At 37.8% G+C, this 24,137-nt stretch overlaps 1 protein-coding gene and 1 long non-coding RNA gene across 3 annotated transcripts in view; one reads left to right on the forward strand and one right to left on the reverse strand.

Moving 5' to 3' along the window:
* Nucleotides 1-8,628, forward strand: part of WIF1 (WNT inhibitory factor 1) — a 71,122-nt gene extending 62,494 nt beyond the window's left edge. The window contains exons 8-10 of the mRNA XM_037847862.1: nt 4,056-4,151; nt 4,669-4,764; nt 7,804-8,628. Coding sequence (XP_037703790.1) covers nt 4,056-4,151; nt 4,669-4,764; nt 7,804-7,925 — 314 coding nt within the window. The 3' untranslated portion in view covers nt 7,926-8,628. The remainder of the gene's footprint in view (nt 1-4,055; nt 4,152-4,668; nt 4,765-7,803) is intronic.
* LOC119543168 overlaps nt 1-24,137 on the reverse strand; it is a 36,107-nt gene that overhangs the window by 6,940 nt on the left and 5,030 nt on the right. The window contains exons 2-3 of one of the 2 annotated variants that reach the window (XR_005218533.1): nt 14,623-14,753; nt 7,498-7,700 (exon numbers count right to left, since the gene is read on the reverse strand). This is a non-coding gene — a long non-coding RNA (uncharacterized LOC119543168). The remainder of the gene's footprint in view (nt 1-7,497; nt 7,701-14,622; nt 14,754-24,137) is intronic. The other variant, XR_005218534.1, reaches the window with a different exon arrangement.

A 24,137-nucleotide genomic window follows, 5' to 3' on the forward strand; every position in this document is an offset into this window, starting at 1 on the left:
TCTCATGCTCTTAGTTTTATGAACTTTCCGTTGGCAGAAACAATGTTTTCTATTCCTTTTTTTCTCTTAACTGCACAAAATATGTGGGTCTTTGAAAGTTGTTGATTGACCCTACCAAAAGTTATATCTCAAATCCTTTTAGGAAATTTCCTGTTTCTATTAAATGAAGTACATTACCAGGAAAATATGGAAATAGGTCTTGAGTTATAAATTGCCTATATTTTTCCCACAATAGAGGAAAAAGTAGAAATCTTTGTTAAAGTGGGATATACCACAAAATTCACCATTTTAAATTGGGCAATTCAATGTAATCACAAGGTTGTACAACCATCACCACTATCTAATTCCAGAACATTTTCATCACCCCCCAAAATACTCTGTATCATTAGCAGACATTTCTCACTCCCTCCTTTCCCCAGCCCCCAGCAAGCACTAATCTACCTTCTGTCCCTATGAATTTGCCTATTCTGGACATTTTATATAAATGGAATCATATAATATGTGGCCCTTTGTGTCTGGCTTCTTTCACTTAATGATATGTTTAAGGTTCATCCATTTTGTAGCATGTATCAATACTCCATTCCTTTTTATTGTTGGATAATATTCCATTGTATGGATATACTTTTTTTATCCATTCATTGGTTGATGGACATTTAGGTTGTTTCTGCTTTGGGGCTATTATGAAAAATGCTGCAATGAACATTCATTGTACATTCATTGTACACATTTTTGCATGAACATGTTTCCATTTCTATTGTGCATATACCTGGGAGTGTAACTGAATCAAATGGTAACTCTATGTTTAATTTTTCAAGGACCTGCCAGACTGTTTTCCAAAGCAGCTGCACCATTTTACTTTCTTGCCAACAATGTAAAAGGGTTCCAATTTCCCCCACATTCTTGCCAGCACTTGTTACTGTCTTTTTAAAATGAAATGCTATTTTTATTTTCATTTCTTTTGGCATCTGTCAGGATTGATACCTTCTCAAACTTCAGTTTGAGTTGACTGTAAGGTATGCTTACAGATGTTAGCAACAAGAAGAAAAAACTCCTGGTTAGAGACACCTGGATGGATGGTGTATACTTTTACCTTGTTATCAATTTCCCAAGAATCTTGAATGAACCTTCAGTTAAAAAGACCATGCAAGTTTATACTGTTACAAATAGGTTTTTAAAAATAACTTTATGGGTTCTTTTTATTATAAAAGCAATGTATGTTCTTTGTAGAAAATTTAGAATATTGGAAAAAAAATCATCTATAATCCTAAAACCCAGAGATGACAGTAGTTGGCATTTGTTGTAAACCCTGTCTTTTTTTTAGCGAAGAAGAGTCACAATTTCAGTTATCCCACACTAAAATGGGCAGAGGAAGTTTAATTTCTTTATTTTGTCAATAGCTTATCTCATCCACTCATTATAAGCAAAAAAGTTAGCTGTAAAAACTGTTCAAATGGGTTTACTCTGTAGGTAAAAAATGTGCAATCTCTCAGGTTTCCACTGTCCAGTGGTTAAAATATGGTTGCAAATTATATTTAGGAAAAGGGAATTAAAAATAAAGACACAGGTTTCTGAATTAGAAATCAATCAGATCTTCGTTATCTTGAGCTAGCAATGGCCTCTAATGGTCACTTGCACCACGTTTCTGTAGTATGATAACCAGGAGAGAGTGTCCTCCTTCCAGGCTTGATGAACCTAACGGTTCTCATTTTCCTCTTGCCAAGAAAACCAAAATACCCTTGGAGTCAATGAAAAGGTTCTCTCCATCAATCACTCCCTGCATTATCCTGGTTACAAAGTCCACTCCTCATAGAACATGGGAAAATTCAGGCTTACCAATAAACACTCTCTTTTCTGCCATGTAATTATTGTCCCACCTCTTGCTTTCTTGGAAAAACTCAATGCATTCCAGAGTACTATGATATGACTTAATTTTGTGCACATTATGGGGTCAGATGTTCCTTTGATACAAATTGAAATTAGGAGCTAGATATTCCTTTCCTTTAGGTAAGAGTTGGAACCTTGGCTATTTAAGAGCTCAGTAGCAAGTGGTTATTCTTTGCATACAAACCTAGCAAAAGAGAACCTTTTTATTTTTAATGGCCAATGAAAAGGCAGTATTCTTTTATTAAGGTTGTTTTAATACTTGTCTCTGAAATATCAGAAAAACCTGATGGTCAGTAGCATTCCAGGTTTGAGAGAAACCAGATTTGCGAGAGACCCTTGCATCCCAGTATTTTAGGTCTATATAGTCTCCACGAAGACTAAATGCTGCTTTGGTAGGTTTATATGAGAAGAAAGTCCTTTTGGGACAGTAAAACAGAGAAGTAAAACTTTTTTTTTTTTCTTTTTTGGAATTCACTTAGTATTTGCCAGGAATTATGCTTGTTGGTAAAATATATAGTAGTTCCCAGCATTCAGTGCTTCATTTGGCCATAAAAAAGAAGGACTTAGAGAATGAAAGCTGGTTGGTTTAGCATAAAGATTTCATTTCTCCTCCTTATGAAGCCAGAAGCCTTTGTAATGAGTGTTACAAAGGGGTGGGTTGGGGAGAGAACAACTATCACAACAAAAAGAAAAATCCAGAATCCTCCTCTACCAAAATCTAATGGCTGTTTGTTCTCTTTGGAGTATCATTATGCCAGTCACAGGATGTGATTTCAGTTCTGGGTGAGCACTAAGATCTTTCTCTTTTGCCTTGAAAAATTCTGCCTTAGGATGGCAAATTGTAGACTGCAACAGGAGAATAAACAAACTCCTCTGGAGTAAGAAAGAAGAAAATTCGTGTTTTAAGGCCCTCTTCTAGCTCTAAAATCCTGTGATTCAAGGATTTGTGAAAACATAAGCAATACTCATTTGGCACAAAAAGAGTAAGCCCTTCTTTCAAAGATACATTATTAGGATCTAAGATATTCCAGAAAAATGTACATTGTGGTATCAGGCATCTTTTGTTCACCGCATGTCTCTGAGCCTGCTGTAAGAAAAAATGACATTCCAAAACCAGAAGCCAGAGAAAAGATCATTTAAAGGGTCATTTATTTCTCAACTTTTTGAAAGATGTATTTTAATTATAAGTATTTATAGATCGGTTAAAATATTCTGTCTATAAAAATTGATATAAATATAGTATTTTGACAACACATTTATTGTAGAAAAAGATATATTTCTAAATCCATAAGTAAAAATGATAACCTGTTTGTCCAAAAAAAAGTAACTCAGTGTAAAAAAACAAAGTTGATCTGAAATAAATGGAAATAACTACAATTTTAAAACATTTATCTTCTCTCCAGCCGTTGTCACTGCAACCCGTTGTGCACAGGTGTAAACTGACTGTATCTCATCTTCTCTTGCTTTCCACCCAGAGGCTTCCCTGAGCCCTGAAAAAATGCAGCTGCACTCACATAATCACAACATGGAAGCACCAGGGAGTGAACCCATGTGGGAGACAGGTGCTGATGAATAAATGCTGACCTCCCCCTTCCCCCAGGCAGACAGTTGTAAGGCATGGTCTACCCGGCCAACAGGGGTGACCAACCCACAAACAGACATCTGTATTGGCTTTCTTTTTCCCTCTTGCCGGCACACCACTCCTCACTCCCATTTCCTGGATCTCTTCCCCAAATAAACTATCTGCATGCAAGTCCTGCTTTCTGGGGAATCCTAAGCTAAGACAGATGCCTACAGGTCCAGGTGTTGGCCTGCTGTAAGAAAAAATGACACTCAAAAACCAGAAGAAAAGATCATTTAAAGGGTCATTCATTTCTTAACTTTTTGAAAGATATATTTTAGATTATAAGCATTTAAAATATTCTGTCTATAAAGAAACAATATAAATATAGTATTTTGGCAACACATTTATTGTAGAAAATATGTATCTAAATCCATAAGTAAAAATGATAACCTGTTTGTCCTCAAAAAAGTAACTCAGTGTAAAAAACAAAGTTGATCTGAAATAAATGGAAATAGCTACTATTTTAAAATATCTTCTCAAAACCTTATCATTCTTTTGAAAAATGCAGTTACTTCTGAATAAAGCACTGAGTTCTTCTCTATTTCAGGCAAATGCCCACAACCCTGTCGAAATGGAGGTAAATGCATTGGTAAAAGCAAATGTAAGTGCTCCAAAGGTTACCAAGGAGACCTCTGTTCAAAGCGTAAGTACCCCATAGACATAATCAATCTTGGTTACAGGATAATTAAACTGGCAGTAGCCTCTTATTATATAACCTCTGGGCATTGTGGATGTTGCCCAGATACCATAGTTAACCTTCCATCACTGACATACACATGTTTCCTTTCTGTGGACCAAAGGAGTTGCATGAAATCCATGCATATAAAAAACTCACATACATATACACACATCCAAACTTTTTAACCATTAGGAATTACTTTAAGGAAAATAAACTTCCATTGACCTGCCATTTCAAAATCTTACTGAGCCTCTTTTGTGCATGTGAAACATCAGGCTTAGTTTAAGATCACTGTCAGGGTTTTTCCAAAAAGTCCAAAACTGACTTATAGCTGGAGATTGACTTAGGAAAAAAAAAAGGCAGGGTGGGAGGGGATGTGCTAAAAGTAACATGTTCTCAAAAACTGCAAGAAAAACAGCCGTGCAATTCTATTGAAAACTGAAAGCTCAGAAAGCCTTCTTTATGTCTCCTTTGATTGTAGCTGTCTGCGAGCCTGGCTGCGGTATACACGGAGCCTGCCATGAACCCAACAAATGCCAATGTCAAGAGGGCTGGCATGGAAGACACTGCAATAAAAGTGAGTGCAGGCCCATACTGGGGGCCAGTCTTTTCCACTTATGTTTTCTTGACTCCAAAAGCTAATAAACAACCCATAACTCAGCCCTGCCTTAAAATGCACTAAAAGCAATTTTTTCTTTTCTTCCTCATCAACCCTCACTCCAACTCTCTAAACTTTAAGAGTCTAAGTTAGAGTGTAAAGAGTAATTCATCATTGTAAAACACCACCATGGATGTGGTTTTAAATATCACCCCTTAAATTGGTAATAGAGGTTGATTTGGTAATACAATATATTAACTATGAAAGACAGGACAAGTGAAATTAAAATTTTAAATTAAATGTAGAATCAGCAGCTACTTGAATCTGATTTTATCATTCAAGATGTATAACCTAGCACATAAGACATGAAGTGTTTTGCTTTTTAAAATCTGTAAATTGTATTGGCTACAGGATGTTTTAAATTAGTTCTTTAGAACAAAAGGAAGGGTCTATGAAGACCTTTATGGGAGACATGTTATAATTGAGCTGCATTATTTTCAAATTTACTGACTACCAAAAATGAGCTAGTTATATGAATAAACTGGCTGACTTCATACCCCAAATGAAACTTGCTAAATTCAGTCATTCAGTATTGATTCATGCCTACTGTGTGCCAAGCAGGAATCTAGGTTTTGGGGACACAATAGTAAAAAGACAGAAAAGGCCCCGCCTTCGGGAGCACAGGTTTTCATGGGAGAGATAGTCAGTTAACAAGTGAGCAAAGTAAACTATGCAGTTTTAGTAAAGCTGGCAACTAGAACTTAGTTTCTTAAGCCCATTGTCCACTTTCCTTTGAGGAAAGGAAGGCTTCAATCATTCAACAGTCTTCCATAACAACAGCCAAGATTGTGTCTGTAATACTCCAAAATAATGGACAAAAATAGATGTTTTTCTAGATAAAGGTGTTGTATTTACCCTAATGGGTGTGGAAATTGTCAGTTGGGGCATTGAGGTAAAATGTTAGTTTCTAAATATTTTTATTATATATATATTTAACGTATAGCATTTATGTTTATTTTCTCAATCTTTCTAATTTCCCATTTTTGTGTCTATTTTACAATGTTCACATTATGTTATTCCTGTTATACATTCATATAAATAATTTTATATATAAGTATTCATATTTATTTATGTTAAGGTAGGTTAGTACGTGTCTACGCTACACTAGGCCATTGATTTGATTCTTTTTCATCCACTGAATTGACTGGTAGTTGATTGAATTGGCGTCAGGTGGGCACAGCTGTAGACTAGCTCTTTACCCAGGTAGCAGTGGTTGAAAGGCACCCCACCCCACCACCACCGAGGACTCACTTAGGGTGTAGCCTTCTTTAGATTAAAAGACCCACTGGAGACTAGCCATTTTGGCAGACATTTTGGAAAAGAGTAAACCAAACCTTTTATGCCTCTCTCAACTGGATACAACCCCCTAGGTTTTTTTCAGAATCAGCCTAACCTTTCAGAAGTCCTCTGGCTCAAGGATGACCTGAGATCAGACAATAATACATCCCATGCAGAGGCCTTCTGGGACTCACATTGGGGGCCTGGTGACTACCAACAGTGATGAGAGGGGAGCACAAGTGATACTATTCCTACTGATACATCTGGTCAGTTCCAAGAAAAAGGCAGGCAGGAGGCTCTTGTGCAATATAGGTGAGCAGTTCTGATAGGTCTGCCAGCCCCTACTTATAGACTGCTGCTGAAACCTTTTGTCCTCGATGTACCTCCTTCAGATCAAGACATTTCGTGTCAAGAATATGCCCTCGTGCTTGATTAAAATGCAAATATGTTTTCTGGGAGAATCCACCCAGCCATTTTGCACATTAGAGAATCAAGCTGACCCAGTGGGTTTATTTTGAGTAGAAGGAGGTGTCAAGGAAACTGTGAGGCACAAAGTTCTGCTATGAACAGAATCCCCGCGGGATGACACATTGGGAGGTTGCACATCCAGGCATCTTAGCAGGGAGGAGGATGCTGGAGACAGACTTCCATGCTTAGGCTTACCCTTGCCAGCAGGGAGGTTTGGGATTCATGGGTGGCAGAGCGAGCAACATGGTTGGGATTTACTCCAGTACAGTGTTGGCTCATGTTTGGACCATTCCATGGAGCTACTAGCCTACATACTGACAATACAAAGGAACGCATTCAAGGATGAAGTATTCTATTCTCAGTAGTTGTTGATGGCATGCTTGCATTTAAAAACCACAAGGAACAAATGAAATGCCAAAAGTGACTCACTCTTGCAAAGAAGATGGAGGCAAACTTTTTAAATGTATTTGCTGTTTTAAATCAGGTTTAGGAAATCAGTAGAATTGAATCAGTGCCCCAAGCACCTCCAAAAATTCACAAGTAGGAGGAAGAAAGGAATTTGATGGCTTTCAAGTTGTGTAAGTCGGTGTTACACTCCACTCATAACCAGCTGGAAACAGATGCTCACCCTGCCTGAAACCCACAATTCCCTATCAGTAAGGAGTCAGCTCAAATCATAATCCTTTCTCTAACAAGTATAATGGACGCCTTTCAATCTTATAAAAGTCCTGCTTGGTTTAAGTGCATAGCCACACTTGATTGTGTGCTCTATCTAAAGAATGGGGATTGTTATATTGAACAGGATCAATATAGTCTAGGTTGGATTTACAGTGCAGTGACAAGGTCAATGATCGAATTATCTGCAAACGCATCACTGTATTCAAGACCTCAGTGCTAAAGTCTTACCAGCCTTGGGTGGAGAATATCCTTCCATTCAATCACTTTCATCCAAACTTTGCATCCAGAGTTTCTGCACGGCCAAAATATATAGTGAGTTAGAGAGTTGGTGGAAGCCAGATTTGGAGGTAGTAAGATCTTTTAACAGAGATCTTGATCCCGTAGCATCTCTTCATTCAGGTAGCGTTTTGTGGTCATGGTGGTTTTTCACTCTGGGTAGAAAGGGAAAATGGATTTCATGTGAATGGTTAGAAATGAATCTGAAGAGCCTGTTTTTGTAGTTTCTTTTCTTTTAAGCTGCAAATAATTTTGTAGGGTACGGAGCCAGCCCCATGCAAGCCCTGAGGCCAGCAGGCGCCCGGCCCAGGCAGCACACACCCTCACTTAAAGAGGCCGAGGAGCGGCGGGATCCACCTGAATCCAATTATATCTGGTGAACTCCGACATCTGAAACGTTTTAAGTTACACCAAGTTCATAGCCTTTGTTAACCTTTCATGTGTTGAATGTTCAAATAATGTTTATTACAGTTAAAATACTGGCCTGAATTTTATTAGCTTCATTATAAATCACCGAGCTGATATTTACTCTTCCTTTTAAGTTTTCTAAGTATGTTTGTAACATGATGGTATAGATTTTTCTTGTTTCAGTGCTTTGAGACAGATTTTATATTGTCAGCTGATCAGGTTAACATGTTGCCTTTTCAGTGTGTAGTTGGCAGATAATTTTCAAAATTATAATGCATTCATGGTGTTGAGGGGCTATGGAACATTAGAGAGGATGAATCAACAAAAATGCATAAATCATGACGGTTTGGATTTTATTGTCATATATTTAGACATTTGTCGTATTTTTTAATAGCTTTTTATTTTTTAACTCTCAATACAATATATCCTGACCTTAGCATTACACCAGAGAATTCAGCATTAAAAATTAAAAAAAAAAAACACTGTGGTAGTGGCATTTAAACAATATAATATATTGTAAACACAATAAAATAGGGAATATAATGTATGGACTTTTTGCATTGGCTTGAATCAATATAATATATTGTAAACAAAACACCGCTCTTACATAATAAACATTTTATACTGTTTGTATGTATAAAATAAAGGTGCTGCTTTAGTTTTCTGAGTGTCAAACAGAGTGGTCTTTTCATATGGTATCTTATGGAAATCAATTTGGTTGCCTATCAGTGGTAGTTAATACTTCGCAGTTAAATTAAAAAGATAAAATAGTCCATTCCCTGACCTGTTTAGCTCTCCAGCCTCCTCCCTCCCTCCCAGCTCTCTGTCCACTCTTGCCATCCCACTTCTCTCTCTGATGTTACTGCCAGAAACACTCCTATTTATTTCAAGCCTCAGCTTAGTGGTCACTTCGTTCAAGAAGCCTTCTTTAACCAAATATCCGGTTAATGGGGACTAAGTTTCAAAGTGTCAGAATGTCACAAATGAAAAGTGCTACCATTATTTAAAAATCTGTTAGTTCCCAAGTGCTTTATAGGTGTTATCTTACAATCCTATGGGGTGGGCATTATTACCTTTTACAGATAAGAAAACCATTGTTTGGAGATTTAAGTATTTTTCCCAAGATCACACATGATGGGGACAGGGTTTGAACCCGTGTTGTCGGCCTCCAAAGTCTCAATACTAAGTTGTCCTTCCCCCTTCCTTTTTCTCAGCAAATACAGATCACAAAACTCCAAAATCCTAGAGAGCAACATTCCAACGTATTTTATCCTCATCATTCTCCCAAAGGAATATGTACTTTATTCTATAGCTTCTAAAGTCCCTACAGGTTTCCTTATGTTTCAGAGTTGCAGGTTTCCTTAAGTTGATCAGATGTGTGATTTGGGAGGTAACTGGTATGTTATGGGGAGCAATCAAGAGAGAGGCTGGAAGCAGAGTGAATGCATATTTGATTATATTACTGGACCAAAGAATCCTTTCTCCTCTAACTGGCTGGAGCCCAGAGTGTCGGCCTGCTGTTCCCTCCGAGTTAGCAGGCAGGTCAGGAGCCAACATGGGAATCCTAATATGAGAACTAACTCATTTACTCAAGATTTTTAAGTAAAAATCCAGATGCATGACAATGAGGATCTAGGATGGTGGCAGAAAGTTAAGTTTGGTGGTAGGATAATAATAATAGCTAACACTTATATAATGCTTGCTTTATTCTAAGAATTTGACTTGTATTCATCCATGGATGAATAATAGAAGGGCAGAGAAGTTAGACTGAAGGCCGGGTGACAAACAGCAATAGTCTAGGACAGTCAACTCCAAACCATTTTAATTGCATGGCCTGTGGGAGATTTTGGAGAAGGTAGTCCTATATGTGATGATTTGATTTCATGGGTTATTTTTTTTTTTTTGCATTTTTATTGTGAACTTTAATATATATACTTAACAGTGGTAACTTTCAAAGTATGATTTAAAAAGTAGTTAGCAAATTTCAAAGAGATCCACAACTTCAGCTATTTCCATTATTGTAAAATAGAACATACATTCAGAAAGGTGTTAACTTTTGATGTATAGCTCAACAAGTGGTTATTTAGGTAATTTCAAAAATTATTATGGGTTACAGTTCCACAATTTCAGGTCTTCCCTTATTATGAAATACAGGGTTATACAGTACGGTGAAGACTTTCAGAGCACAATTCAACTAGTAGCTATAGAGCAAATCTTTAAAAAGAATGTTACAGGGTACAGTTCCACCATGTCATTTACCTCCTTCCAGCTATTCCAACACCCCAACATCTAAATATATATATATTTATATAAAGTTTCAGTATTCATAGACCTTTGTTAAATCTTATCTTATTTGTTGCTGCCCATTCCTCTCAATCTCTTTCTCCATCTTCAGGGGTGTCTAGGCAGTGAGCACCCTAACTTGTTCATATTGAAAGGGGGTGTCAACAGTATGAGGAAGGGGGTTGCATCCGACTGTTGTTCTTAAAGAGGCTGTTGCCTCTAGGTTTTAGAACTTGTCTGGCATAGGAACACTCTAGTGGATTAAAGTTTCTGAGAGATAAAATTTAGTGAGTGAATCTTTTATGGAAACTCAGGTAGGGACCTAGGTATTTTCGTAAGGGCATGGCATACTGTGGTCATTTGGGATGTCTAGCTGGAGCTGGTATAAGAGAAAACTCCAGGATAGCCTCTTGACTCTATTTGGGATCTCTCAGCCACTGTGACCTCAGCTTGTTACCTTTCTTTTCCCCCCTTTTGGTCAAGTAGGCATTTTTAATCCCTCACTGCCAGGACCAGACTCATTCCTGGGAGTCATATTTTCATGGATTATTGTACACATATGTATGCATTACAAAAGATGCACAAAGCCAAAAATGTTAACAGGAAGAGATAAAATATAATAGAAGTTCTAATATTTTATTTACTTACCCAAAGGATTATATATGCCCTGAATTGTGCACACACCCATAGGAGTTCTTGGGTCAAAGGGAGAGATGATGGGCTCTGAAATGGCTTTAGGGTCAAGGAGGAGAATTTGGACTCAAGAGAGATTTCAGATTTAAGCAGAGGACAAGATGATGGATTGTATGCAGGAGTTTCCTGAGACAGGGAACAAACGAGGAGCAAGTGTGGGCAGGGGTGAGGTTGAGAGATGTGGAGTTCAGCTGTGAAGATGGTGAGTTCTAAGTGCCTTTGGGAAATCTTGGTGGAAGCCTGGTAGGCACTTGGAAATACTGTTAAGAATTTAGAACAATAATTTGTTCATTATTAGTCATATTGTAAATGAATAATACTAATTATATATTGAAATTATTTTAATAAAAAACACAGTGTCTTTATTTAATGAGGTGGTGAAGTGCATTATGAGTCACTTGTGTTTCATTACGTTTTCATGTTCTATGTACGTCTTTTGCTACTTCCCTATGTATGTGTTTATTATATACCAGTATGACCTTTACTATGTGGAAAATTAAATGAGCCACACACACCCAATATGTATTATGGGCCTTCATCCAAGATGTAGTAAACAAATACCTTGATTACTTTGGTATTTTATGTAGGACTGCAATGGAGGCCAGCTCTTGAAAACAAGGCCAATAATTGTTACTTTATGGGATATGAAATAATTGTTGTTACTCTTAAGAAGTTATCAGAAAATTGTAAAAAACAAAAAAAAAAAAAAAAAAACAAGGAGGGGTGGGAAGGAGAGAAGAGGAGGAGAAGAAGAGGAAGGGAATAGTATCTATATAAAATACATCTAAACAATAATTTAATACTTGACAACGGTAAGGAGTTAAGGCAGTCTGAGAAGATGTAGACCATTAGGCATAATAAATAGGTAGGAAAAATAAAGCAAAAGGAAATGAAGATAAGATAACAAAATGGGTGCAGCAGTGGGGTCAGGACACGAGGCATGCCTGACTCCTGCACATTTATGAGCGGTAGGCCACCGGAGCGCCAAGCTCTCCTCCAGCCACCTCAAGGAGGAAGATGTGACTGGTTGTAAGAGTCCCAAAGACCATAAACAAAAAAACAACTAGTATTTTTATTAAAGGAAAACAACAACAAAAAAACCTAGTTGCTCAAGAGAAGCAAACTACAAAGAATACTCAGAGTAGGGATGGATCAAGACGTGTATGTAGGTCTGTGGGCAAGTTCATCTTTGGCATCCCTTCAAATTGACAATCTTTAAAATACCTCTTCCACATTTTATTTCATATGAACTGCATGAAGAAGAGATGCAAGGGAAGGCTTGCTAGCAGCGTTCAGTTTCTGAACCACTAGGCAATTTATCTATGCCCCTAAAATTCTATACTCTACACAGCAAATACAGGTCTCCAATTTAAATCCAGCCAGTCTACTCTGAGGGAAGTTTATTGGGCAGATTTTTACATGAGGATGTTCCTTGATATTCTTACCACCACCCTGAGTGTCTTCTCGAAGTATTCCCTTCAGCCACATACAATACAAGGAGTTTTGGTAACTAAATTTGTGTTCTCCATCTCATTCCATATCCAGTGATCCTTATGAAACAATTTTAGGTTGATACACCAGGCACAGCTCCAGCTAAACCAGGCCTAGGCCAATTCTAATGGAGAGCAAAGAGAAATGTCTCCGGCGAGTTTTCGTGAAGAGGTAGGTGTCACATAACACACAGTGCTCTCATTAGAATGGACAGCATAACAGACAGGACTGTTTCTTTTCATATTCCTCAAGATGGCATAAAATCATCACAATAAAGTACAGTTTAATAAAAGCATTTGTAACAAGGTAGGGGAGGGTAAGGAGGAAGGCAGGTATAGTGAGATGAGCAATTTTTATTTGGCCAAAGGAGAAACGTTGCTATTTCAGAAGAATTTCTCAAGGCAATAAGAAAGGAAGGTAGGTAAGAAAGAAGGAAGGGAGAGAGGGTGAGAGGGAGGAAGGAAGAGAGGAAGAGAGAGAGGGAAATAAAGTATTTCATCACCATAATTCTTACGCAGTTTATACAAGTGGTACAAATATAAAAATGTAATAAACATATTGAATAAATGTCCTCCATATGGTTCAATATAAAAAATAGAAACCATCTACAGGAAACTGACATCATAAAACAGTTTTCAGGTATTCAGAAAGATTTTTTAAAATTCTAATGTAAACTCCAAATGTAAATTGATTTTGTACCTGTTTACTGGTTTGTCAATAAGAGTATAAAAATTACAAATGAAAAATAATTTCATTAGTATTGCAGGATTTTTTCTTGACAACAGATTTCCCTTCCTAATCAAGTTCAGCTTCTACAACTGCTGATATTACCTGGCATTTCTTGAAAGCATCCAAACCAACTAGAGGTCCACTGGGTAACAAGAGAAAACTACTCTGAGATAAATAATCTACAAAATCCACACAAAAATCATTGCAAACAGACTCACTGCACAATGAACACTCAGCTTCCTGCCCCAGTGGATGTAACAATGGATAGCCCAGCCTTCATCATAGTCCCGAGGCTGAATCTGGGCCTTGGCTAGGAGAAAAGATCAAGAGGAGAGAAAAGAGCTTTAACCAGCTATATTTCAGGAGCAGGACCTGCTACATAATTTGAGAGGCCCAGAGCAAGATGAAAATGCGGGGCCACTTATTAAAAAAGCATTAGGAATTTCAAGATGATGACAGCTGAACATCAGACCAAGCCTGGGGCCCTTCTTAGTGCAGGGTCCTGTGCAATTGCATAGGTCATATGAAGCCTGCCCTGTCTGGGAACAAGTTCTTAGGTCCATGAATCAGGAGGTTTAGGTAAAATGCAAAATATCCTCCTCTTCTTAGGAATTGACCAAATGAGTGCTTCCCTTGCCCACCCCACACAGCCCCTCTCCAGCCTCAACCTGAGGTTCATGGCTGGATGTTAGAATCCAGCTAATGAGTCTTCCTTGAGAATGGAAGACTCATTAACCATCAAACCAGTGAAGCCAGGACTTATTTACTGACTCTCTTCCATATTAATACTACAAGCACAAAATTAGGAAAGAAAGTATAGAACAAATTAAGAGGACAAAAACTTATTGTTTTACATTTCATCCAGTCCCCTTCAAGTTCTTTGAACTTTAGTTCTTGCTGAATAAAAAAAGAATTTGTAGCCTTAAATTTATAGTTCACAAGGGAAAGATATTTTTCAGAATTCTGTAAACAATCCATTTTAACCAAAGGGATAATCTTGGGTTATTACCACTTATAACTGCTGTTCTTTACTAGAAGACAGAAAGACAGAAACCTGGCTGGAACTGCAATCTTAAGCCTTGAGACAGAAATTAAATTCATCCCCACCCATGGGAGCTTGATTCAATGAAGATCCATATAACACTCTCCAGAAATCCAAAAGACAAATGTCCCCAAGGCCCAAATTAATCTAGCCTCACTTAAAGGAAACATCCAAAGCTAAAAGAGCAAATCTGTGATTTTCTACTTTGTAAAGATGAATATCTGCTCAGAGTTTGCATTTGAGCCTAAAACATGACATAATTTGGGAAGGCGCTACCTCTAGAAGCAAAATCAGGCATGGGAACTTAGTCTACCGGTATCTGGTTGAATAGAGTCCTCAGATTGTGTCACAAGATCAGAACCCCAAGTATCCCCAAGTATTCCAATGGAGTTTTAAAGCTACTTTGTGTTTCCATCATTTGGATATACTACCTTGACTTGTCTTTTTGGATTAGGTACTTCCTTGCTTCTAAACCAAAACCAGACTGAGGAGGAAGCTTCAGAGTAATGAACCAAGGTGAGTCTTCAGGCCACAGCCATCCTGGCTCCACATTCAAGTCACCCTTGAAATGACAATGTGAACATAAGTTATTACATGACAACTTGTCTCAATGTTAGTGGCTAAAAATATACTAAAGGAAATTACTATGGCAGTTGTGCTTTGGGAAGAAAAAATGACCTTTGAAATAGACCGTCAGGTTGAAATTGAATCAAGTTGTGGCTTCATCGGCTTTGCCAAGTGTCCGGCAATGATTCTACACGTGTGCCAACCCAAGAGACAGTGAGGTCAACATTTCACCGGCATGCATTGTTGAGAACTCTAACAAAAAGGAGTCACAGAATTAATACGGTGGCCTTCCACGATTGAGTGCCCGTCCAGCACAGAAGTGGCTTCCAAACATTTAAAGAGAACCTTTCTGGGGAAATTACAGTTCACAGCATATCTGTGAAGGAGTTATTAATTCCAAGGAGAAACTGAGGTTTCGGGTTTGCCAAGGAGAAACTGAGGTTTCGGGTTTGCTGAAGATCACAAAACTTAGAAATGACAACCCCAGTGCAACCAGTGCAACTTCTTAATTGTGCACAGCCTGTGCAATAACCCTGGTGCAAAAACCCCTGAATTGTGTCCTGGAGAACACTAGTTCTCCGGATGTTAATAGGAATGATACAGAAACAGGATTCTGGAGTCAAATAAGTCTAGGAAATGTAGATTTTCTTGACTGAAACGCTTATCAGAGCCTTTACTACTGTGCCTCAAATTGTATGCAGTATAACCCCAAAATATTTGATCAAAGACATCTTTTTCCCTAAATCTTTTCCCAGGAATAAAATTCCACATGGCACACTTTGGGAAGAACAGCCCTAGAAAGAAAAGTTTGAAATCCCTGAAATTGGGTCTTTACTCACTCTATTTTTTTTCTCAGCATTTTAAATGTTATACGAAGGGTTTGAAGCTAATTCAACGATCACTGTAACTTGTAACTTACAACACAAAGAACTTCTGGTTTAAATTCTAAACCAGTTGGTTTTAGATAATTTTATTCTTTTGTTTCCAGAATAAATGTATTTCCTTCTAGCTTTACTCATTTACAGAAACATTAGAAAAGACTGCATTTACTGTAAGCATTTTTAACCTTTAGCTAAAAGTTTACGATAATGTGGAATTAGTTCAATCAGCACAAGGATAAATGGAGTCCTTATAATTAATAAATTTTCTAGGTATTTAAGTAACATCCAGCATTTAGGAGGTTCATGTGAATGATCAGGCTAAAGAATTTCTTTAAGTCTACTGCCTTTGGATTGTGTTTATGGAGATTTCATCGATTTCTGATCTTCACGTAGCCTCTTAGCTGTTACTGAACTTTAAGGCAGGGATGGAGGTGATGGGCAGAGAACAAAAGGGCACTATTTGTGGACTAACAGGGATCATGATGTACCAGAAAGAAAAGCAGACTGGGATCAGAGACCCAAGCTTCAACTCTGACACTCACTAGCTGGTGGTTCTTATCCAAAACCCTCACAGTGGCACCTCGTAAGCCAGATATTGCCCTACATGTCCTCCTCTCTGGTCCTTTTCTTTATTACTAATAGTTGGTTCCCAAGCCCAAAGTGGTCTGAACTCACCAAGTACTCTAATAAAGAGATGGAGAAGCTATCATTTTCTTCATTTTGCTACCCATTTAATGCTGCTCTTTGGTGCCCACATCCTTCAATTTGGATCTCTTCTTACAATGGTTAATCATCTCTGGGGACAAGTCAAGGTGGTCTTAGGTTAGTGCCAGGGCTTTTCCAGGATAATAAGGAAAAATGCCTAATTTCAGCCTTTCTAGAACTCACTAGTCAAAATAATAGTAGTAGCAGTAGTAATTAGCTAATACTTACATAACATTTGCTGTATGCCAGGCTTTGTTCAAAGTACTTTACATACATTAATTTAGATGTGCTGGAGTCAGTTTACATCTGCTCATGAGAATCAATTATTAAATTTTTAGGAAATCTGTGAACTGATTGTTAAACTCAGCCATTACTAAAAATTAAAATATACAAATTTACAATTAAATAAATTACATTAAAAACAAGGATAACAAATACTAACTACTATCTCCCTAGTTATTTTACTACATTTTACTGTTATCTATGTTCTTGAGTTATTTACCTCTGTCATATCTGTATAGAGGAAATAGTACATGAGTGTGCTGCTGCACCTCTCTTCTCAGCCCTGCGTTCAGGGATGCTACATTGATAGCTTGAAATCGCCGATGATGGGAATATTTAGACCACAGAAACCAGCAAATGCTTCAAATCAAGGCTCTTATTTTCTTTTTAAGTGAACAAATTATTAAGTATTTGCCAGCACACCATGGTTTAATCCTCAGAACTAGTGTGTACAATTATTAGTCCCATTATATAGATGAGGGATCTGATACACACATGCACACGAAGTTAAGTGACATGCCCAGAGTCATGCAGCTAGTTAGTGGCAGAGACAGTATTTGATCTGAGGCAGTCTGGTTCCAGAATCTTGTACTCTTGATGATTACAGGCCGGGACATTGGTTTGGATGCTATCGATGATAAGGTATAGCTAAGCAGTGGCAGAGACATACGTTCTTTCCAGATGGAAAGGAAAACATGCCCACAATATAATATGAGCAGCCAAAAAGAGCTACCAGGGCTTCAGTCCTTGAAAATGACTGAAGGGATAAGTAAATGAATGCATTTCGTTCATAAGAAAGTCTTCCCACAAAGTAAATGGAAATGTCTGTCACCTGGGTCCCGGGGTGTGTTCACCACTTCCAGGATGCACAATGTTTCAGATTTTACTCTTGCTCCACTCAGCTTTTTTATTCAACAATTATCAAGGGCCACCATCAATGACTGCAAACCTATTCTGTGCTGAGAGGCAGCATTGCAACTGGGCTGTGGTCAGAATTGCTGCCCTCCAGAAGCCCACAGCCTATAAAGGGGGGCAGAACTCATGCAAAAAGGTGAAAAACAGGAAAAAATGTTGTGACCACTTTGGAAAACAGTTTAGCAGTTTCTATAAAAGTTGGTCATGTGAAGATGGAGGCAGAGACTGGAGTTAATCTGCCACAAGCCAAGGAACGCTGGAGGTGAGGAAGGATTCTTCCCTAGAGCCTATAGGTGCTATCATGGCCCTGTCGATACCTTGATTTTAGACTGCTAGCCTCCAGAAGAGGAAAAATTTCTGTTGTTTTAAGCCACCCCATTTGTGGTACTTTGTTACAGCAGCCCTAGGAAACTAAGACAGTATGTAAATTATACCTCAATAAAGTTTTTTTTTTTTTTTAATGTAAATAGCACAAGGCTACTTTGAAGGGTTGAGTGAGGCAAAGGTTGAGGAGAGGATATGAGTGTGTGTGAAGAAACTGAGTGAGGATAGGCATAAGAAGCTCTTGTTCTCTCCTAACTTTCTATCATAGAGTCTTATTCACTGCAGATGCAAAATAAATGCTTGTTGGAGTGATTCATTAAAAGAACCAATAACCGCATGTCTTTTCTCCAAAGTTGTAAACTCAACCACCAGCCAACTCATTTTTGGAAATCAAACAGAAAGAATCATTCATTGAACGAAGCACATGGGGTTCCTCCAGGAGGCAGCCTCCTGGGAAGAGGGTCTATCTTGCTCCAACTGGTACTTTCCCATGTTAGGGATTTTATGTCACTCTAGACACAAGCAAAAATGCCAGTGGCTTTGGCCTCTCTGCTAAAGTAACTAGGAAATAGCCTTGGAGATACACTCTAGAATTTTTTTTTTCATACAACTATTATTGTTTTGTTTTTTGATCTCTGAAAGGTCTTATGGCAGACTTTATAATGTCAGAAATTACAGTCTAACAGGCTAATCATGAGTCTCAAGTCACATGTTATAAAGATGTGAAGGCCATCATTTGGGTGAAATACAGTTTCAACATATACTCTGGTAGTAACCTCTCTGGGGTCCCAAAATATGATGGTAGCTACTTCATAAGGTTGATGAGAGGAGAACATACAATGTTCTGGGGTGGGCACACAGAAAGTGGTACCCAATAAATGACTGTAATAATGAAGATTGTTACTCTTTAAATATAAAGAAAAAGAAGAGGAAAGACAAATGGCCAATGATCATTTGAAAGGACACTCAATCTCATTAGCAATCATAAATGCAAACTCAAACCACTATGGAATACCATTTTTCAGCCACTCCAAGACACTACCAACCACTGGGAAAAATAGAAAACAACACAAACACCCATTCGCTGATGGTGGGTGTATAAATTGATGCAACCAATTTGGAAAAGAGCCTGGCATTATCTTAACATTTTAACATGCACATCCTCAATGATGCAGCAATTCCATTCCTAGATTCATATCCTGGAGAAACTTTTCCGTATAATGCCCCAGGTGTCGGGCTCTTGTAGCATGTTTTTTATAATACCAAAAAGTTAGCAACAATCCACTTGTTCATCAACAAGATACCAAGTAAATAAATGGTCATATAAATATACAATAGAATACTATATACAGCAGTAAAAACAAATGAACCACAGCTGTGGAAATCAAATAGTGGCAAATTCTAGAAACACAATGCAGATATATGATTCCATTTTTATAAAGTTCTAAACAGGCAAAAATAAGTCATATGCTATTTGGGGACACATAGAAAAGCAATGGTTTATTTGTGAAGATGCTGAGGAATGGGATCAGGAGGTGCACACAGGGCTTTCAAAAGAGTCGGTGATATCCTGTTTCTTAAGCTGGATGGTAGGTTCTTGGGTGTTCATTTTATTTCTCCTGTATGTGCTAATTATTCCTAATACAAATGAAAAAAATCCTAACACTCAAAACAGAAAAATCAGGAAGGTATGTGATCAGGTGATTTCCAAAAGAAGAGATACTAATGATTAATAAACGGATTTTAAAATCATCAACTTTACTGGTAATCAAACAATTGTGAAAATTTTCAGTGTAGATCTTCTTTAATTAGTTCTCATTTTTCATCAGTCAAATTGGCAAGGTATTTTAAAAACAATGCTTAATGCATATGTTAAGGTGATGAGATGGACAGTTATCCTCTACTGGTAGAAGCATAAATTAGCTCAACTTTATAAAAAGCTATTCAACAATATATATCAACAAGCCTTGAAATTTGTTCCTTTGACTCAGTAATTCCACTTCTAAGAATCTACTCTAAAAAAACAATGAGAGATAGAGTCAAAGATTTAGATTTGATGCAGCCTTGCTCATAACAGCCAAATGAGGAACTCTTACCCACTAATCCAATAAATATTTATTGGGTACCCGCTATGTGCCATGTAGTGTTTCGGGCACTCTTATACATCAGTGAACAAAACTGGCAGAAATCTCTTACTTTCATGGAACTCACATTATATCGGAGGGAGTAGATTATAATAAACTTAGTAAATCTAAATAGTTCATGAGAAAATAATAGATGCTGTGGAAAAAAAGAAGCAGCAGGGCAAGATGAGGGAGATTAGGAATGGCAGGAAGAACGATGGGAAGGAAGAGTTTACTTCATTAAGAAGGTGACATGGGTAAAGATTTGAAGGAGGTATGATATCTGGGTAGTGGGTCCTTGGGCGTTCCAGGCAGAAGGAATAGTTCGTGCAAAGGCCCAGAGCCAGGAGCTTGTCTGGTGATTAGAAAAACAGTGAGGTGCCCATTGTGGGTGGAGGGGTGAGCCACGGGGCGTAGCAGGGCATGAAGCCAGAGAGGTAAGGGTTGGGGGCGGCCACGAAGGGTCTCAAAGTCCAACGTAAGGACTTAAACTTTTACTCGAAGTGCAATGAGGAGCCCTTGCAGTGTTTGGAGCAGAGAAGAGACATGATATGACTTATTTTTAAAGGACGTAAATATTCAGATGGCTAAATTGATTACAGTAAGTCCTGAGCTTGTTCATAGTAGGAGGTTGGAAACTATTTAGAGAACAAATCAATAAAATGGAATAGTATACAACCATTAAAAGTTATAACTTCAAAGAATATTCAGTAACATGGAAAACACTCATCATACATATTAAATGAAAAAAAAATCTGGTTACAAAATTGTATGTAAGTGATAGCTCCATATTTGGATAGATAGGCAGATAGGTAGGCAGGTAAGCAGATGTAGATAGATGATAGATGATTGATAGACAGATGATAGTGACAGATGATATAAAGAGCAATAGATAAAAATGATGGTGGAATGCTATCAGATACTAAGTGGTTTTAAGTAAGTGGTGAACTTATAGGTGCTGTTTATAGTATTCTTCATATTTTTGTTTTTTCCTGAATTTCTATATTAATAATGTATTGCTTTTATAATTAGAACAAAACAATAAATGCAATAAAAAAAAACTATCATAACCACATGGTATTCTTTATGATTTTTATTGTGACTATCAGGAACTATGTCCATCAATCAAAATTATTAGCTTTTTCGGGTTCCAGGGAAAATGAAAGGTATTTGATATTTGTTTGCTGAATTCAGCAGCCGGCAGCCTGCAGTTCATCAGTATGGCTGCCACTAGTACTTCAATAAATCCATTGGAATCACTACAGAAGAATTTCTAATGGGATCATGGAAACAATTTGGCCAGTAGAAAACAAATGATTAAAAAGTCATTACATTATCTGCACAGGCAGGAGAAGAATTGCCTAATTTAACCACAAAAGTCACTACAAAAGACGGAAATAATTACAGTGTAAATGGATACCCCAAATAAGGGAATCATTTGATTTTAACGATACCTTGAGGAAAATTATGGGTGCAGGGGAAGTTTGCCAGAACTGCGTAAAACAGCTCATTAGCACCCTCCTTGGACTCAGTTCACTGCTCATTTGAATCTGCGGCTCCTGATTCCCTCCCGGGAGCTCCTTCTTGTTAATTTCATTTTTCCGTCTGGGTCTGATGTCTTCAGATGCCTGAGCCTCACTTAAGGCATGCCAGAGGACAGGTTTCCCATGAGAAGCATTTCCTTTTAAGTTCTTGCAAGGCTCGATTTGTAGGAGGATTTCAGCCTTCTGTAGCCAGGAACATGTTGAACTACCAGAAAAATGTGGCAATTTGGCACATGAGGCATATGGGATGATGAACACAAAAAGAGTCCTTAAGGGAAGCAAAAGTGGGATGCCCATGAAACATTGAAGAGCTCCCAGAAACTTGCTTTTCCTCCCTAAAGGAAAGGTTCTAAAGTACAGTTTCCTGAGGAGCTTAGCAAGTCCCTCGTATGATCATATCTTCCAAATCCAAAGTCTTACCTAGCAAAGACAGCTGCAGAATTAAATTGTTCCTCATTTATTTAATCATGTAATAGATATTTTTTGAGGTTCTACCATGTGCCAAGTGTAAAGACAAATAAATCGCTGCATTAAGGAGTGAATAGCATTGGGGACAGCAGACAATTCGTTAGCGTTCTGTGGGATACATGTGTGTCGACGGTGTGGCGAGAACACACTGAAGAGGCATCTGATGCCTGCCTGAGCTGGGGTGGGGAGAGGTGGTCAGGTTCACTTTCCACTTGAACTGCATCAAGTTAATTCTTAATCAAGTAGACAGGTGGAGAAAGGGACAATAGGGGTGGTTTTAGTAGTGTCTTACATTAAAATTCTGAAAATAAGCCTGATGTTGCTGGATTTTACTGTTATTGTTATTTTGTTTTTATGAAAACAGTTTTTCCCTCTAATTATAAATGTAATGCACACTAGGCATGAGGTTCTTGCATTCCACTGGTTTGAGGTAATAAGTTTTAAACTTCAAAGCCTTAATCTGGGTTTATAGCCTTAAAATATCATCTTTTTTTTTTTCAAACAGCCAAGATTCTTATAGGTGCAAGTAATTGAAAGAGAAAGCGGCAAGCTTCTATATTAAATTCACTTTAAAAAATAAAATGGCAATAGATTCTCTTCCTGCAGAGATCAGAGGTGATTTTTTTTGATGCTATTACAACCGTACTACTGATAGAGATCCAGGAATGTCAAATCCTTTCCTGACTACTATCTTCCTCATCACAGAATTTCCAAGGAAACCATACTTATGAGACATAATAGATGAATGGAAACCAAAATCCCAGTTTATTAACATCTATGCAAGTCCCCAATACCTCAGTACAGGGCTTGTTTAGACTTAGAAGCTTAAATAGGATTTCCTGTTTTATTTCTCTGTTCTCTCCAAAATCTAAATAATATTCAAGTGTGATTTCCAGGAGACAGAAACAGAGACAAAGATGAATAGAGTGATAGAAAGTGAGAGAGAGAGAGAGAGAAACAAAAATGAAATCTACAAAGCCACTGTTGTCCAGTTGAATCACCCAGCTATTTAGTCAAAAAAGGTGCATTGTTCAGGGTATCACTAACTGCTGTTAACTAATAAACTTGCAAGTTTAGAGGTTTAACCCAATTTAAGTTAATTTCTCCCTTATATAGAAGTCCAAAACAAATGTTCTTCATGGGTGGGCAGCTTTCCTCCACGCGGTGATTCAAGAGCCCAGGCTCCTTCCATCTTCTGGCTCAGCCTTTAGACTTTGATATTTTTTTTTCTATCACAGTCCACAGGCTATTAATTTTGATTATTCACTTAGCTAATAAGGAACTAGTAAGTGAAAGGATCTGTTGATTAATGAGAGGAAGCTGACAGGTATTAATGATATTATTCCCTAATATTTCCTGGGCACTGACTCTGTGCCAGGCTGTTTTAGGTGCTTTGCCAACATTAACTTGTTCAGTCCCCACAGTAGCCTATATAAAACTGCCAAATCTAGGCAGTCTGGTTTCGGAGCCCATGCACTTATCCACTAAAGCTTATTCTTTCTCTAAACAGGTTTGAATCCAGAGTATACCCTTTAAAATCTATGCACCCTTGCACAGGTTACTTAATTTTTCAGAGCCTGTCTTCCAATCTATAAAAGTGGTTGTTGTGAGGATTAAACAATGTGAGTTGGATAACATCAGAATAGGTGCTCAGAAAATATTAGACCATTCCTTCATTCAACAAATATTTTTTAAGCACTCATAAGTGCGAGGCACTGTGCTAAGCCCTGGGGTTACAGTGGTGAATAAGCCTAATAAAGTTCATGCTCTCATGGAGCCTAGAGTCTAGGAGAACATACAGACATTAAATAAACAATGCATGACTAATTCAGCAATTAGCAAAGTAAGCTTTACAAAACAAAAGTCCAGGGTGATGGACCCAGCCAAACCTTGCTGAGGGGGGCAATGCACAGCAATGTCTAAGTGGAGCCCAGAAAAATGGTTAGGAATCCCATTTTTATTTCTCTCTATGCTTAAAGGGAAAGAAACCAATAAACACTGGTCAGGTTACAGCTGTTAACTTATTATTCTCTATGTTTTTCCATGACTGTTAATAGAGTCCTACCTATATTACTTCTGAACCTTTTAAAACTAGGACTGATATTACCAATGATTTTAAGTGTAGGGAGGATTTCAG

This window comes from Choloepus didactylus, chromosome 8 (genome assembly GCF_015220235.1).
Source record: "Choloepus didactylus isolate mChoDid1 chromosome 8, mChoDid1.pri, whole genome shotgun sequence".
In the NCBI taxonomy this organism is placed as follows: domain Eukaryota; kingdom Metazoa; phylum Chordata; class Mammalia; order Pilosa; family Megalonychidae; genus Choloepus; species Choloepus didactylus.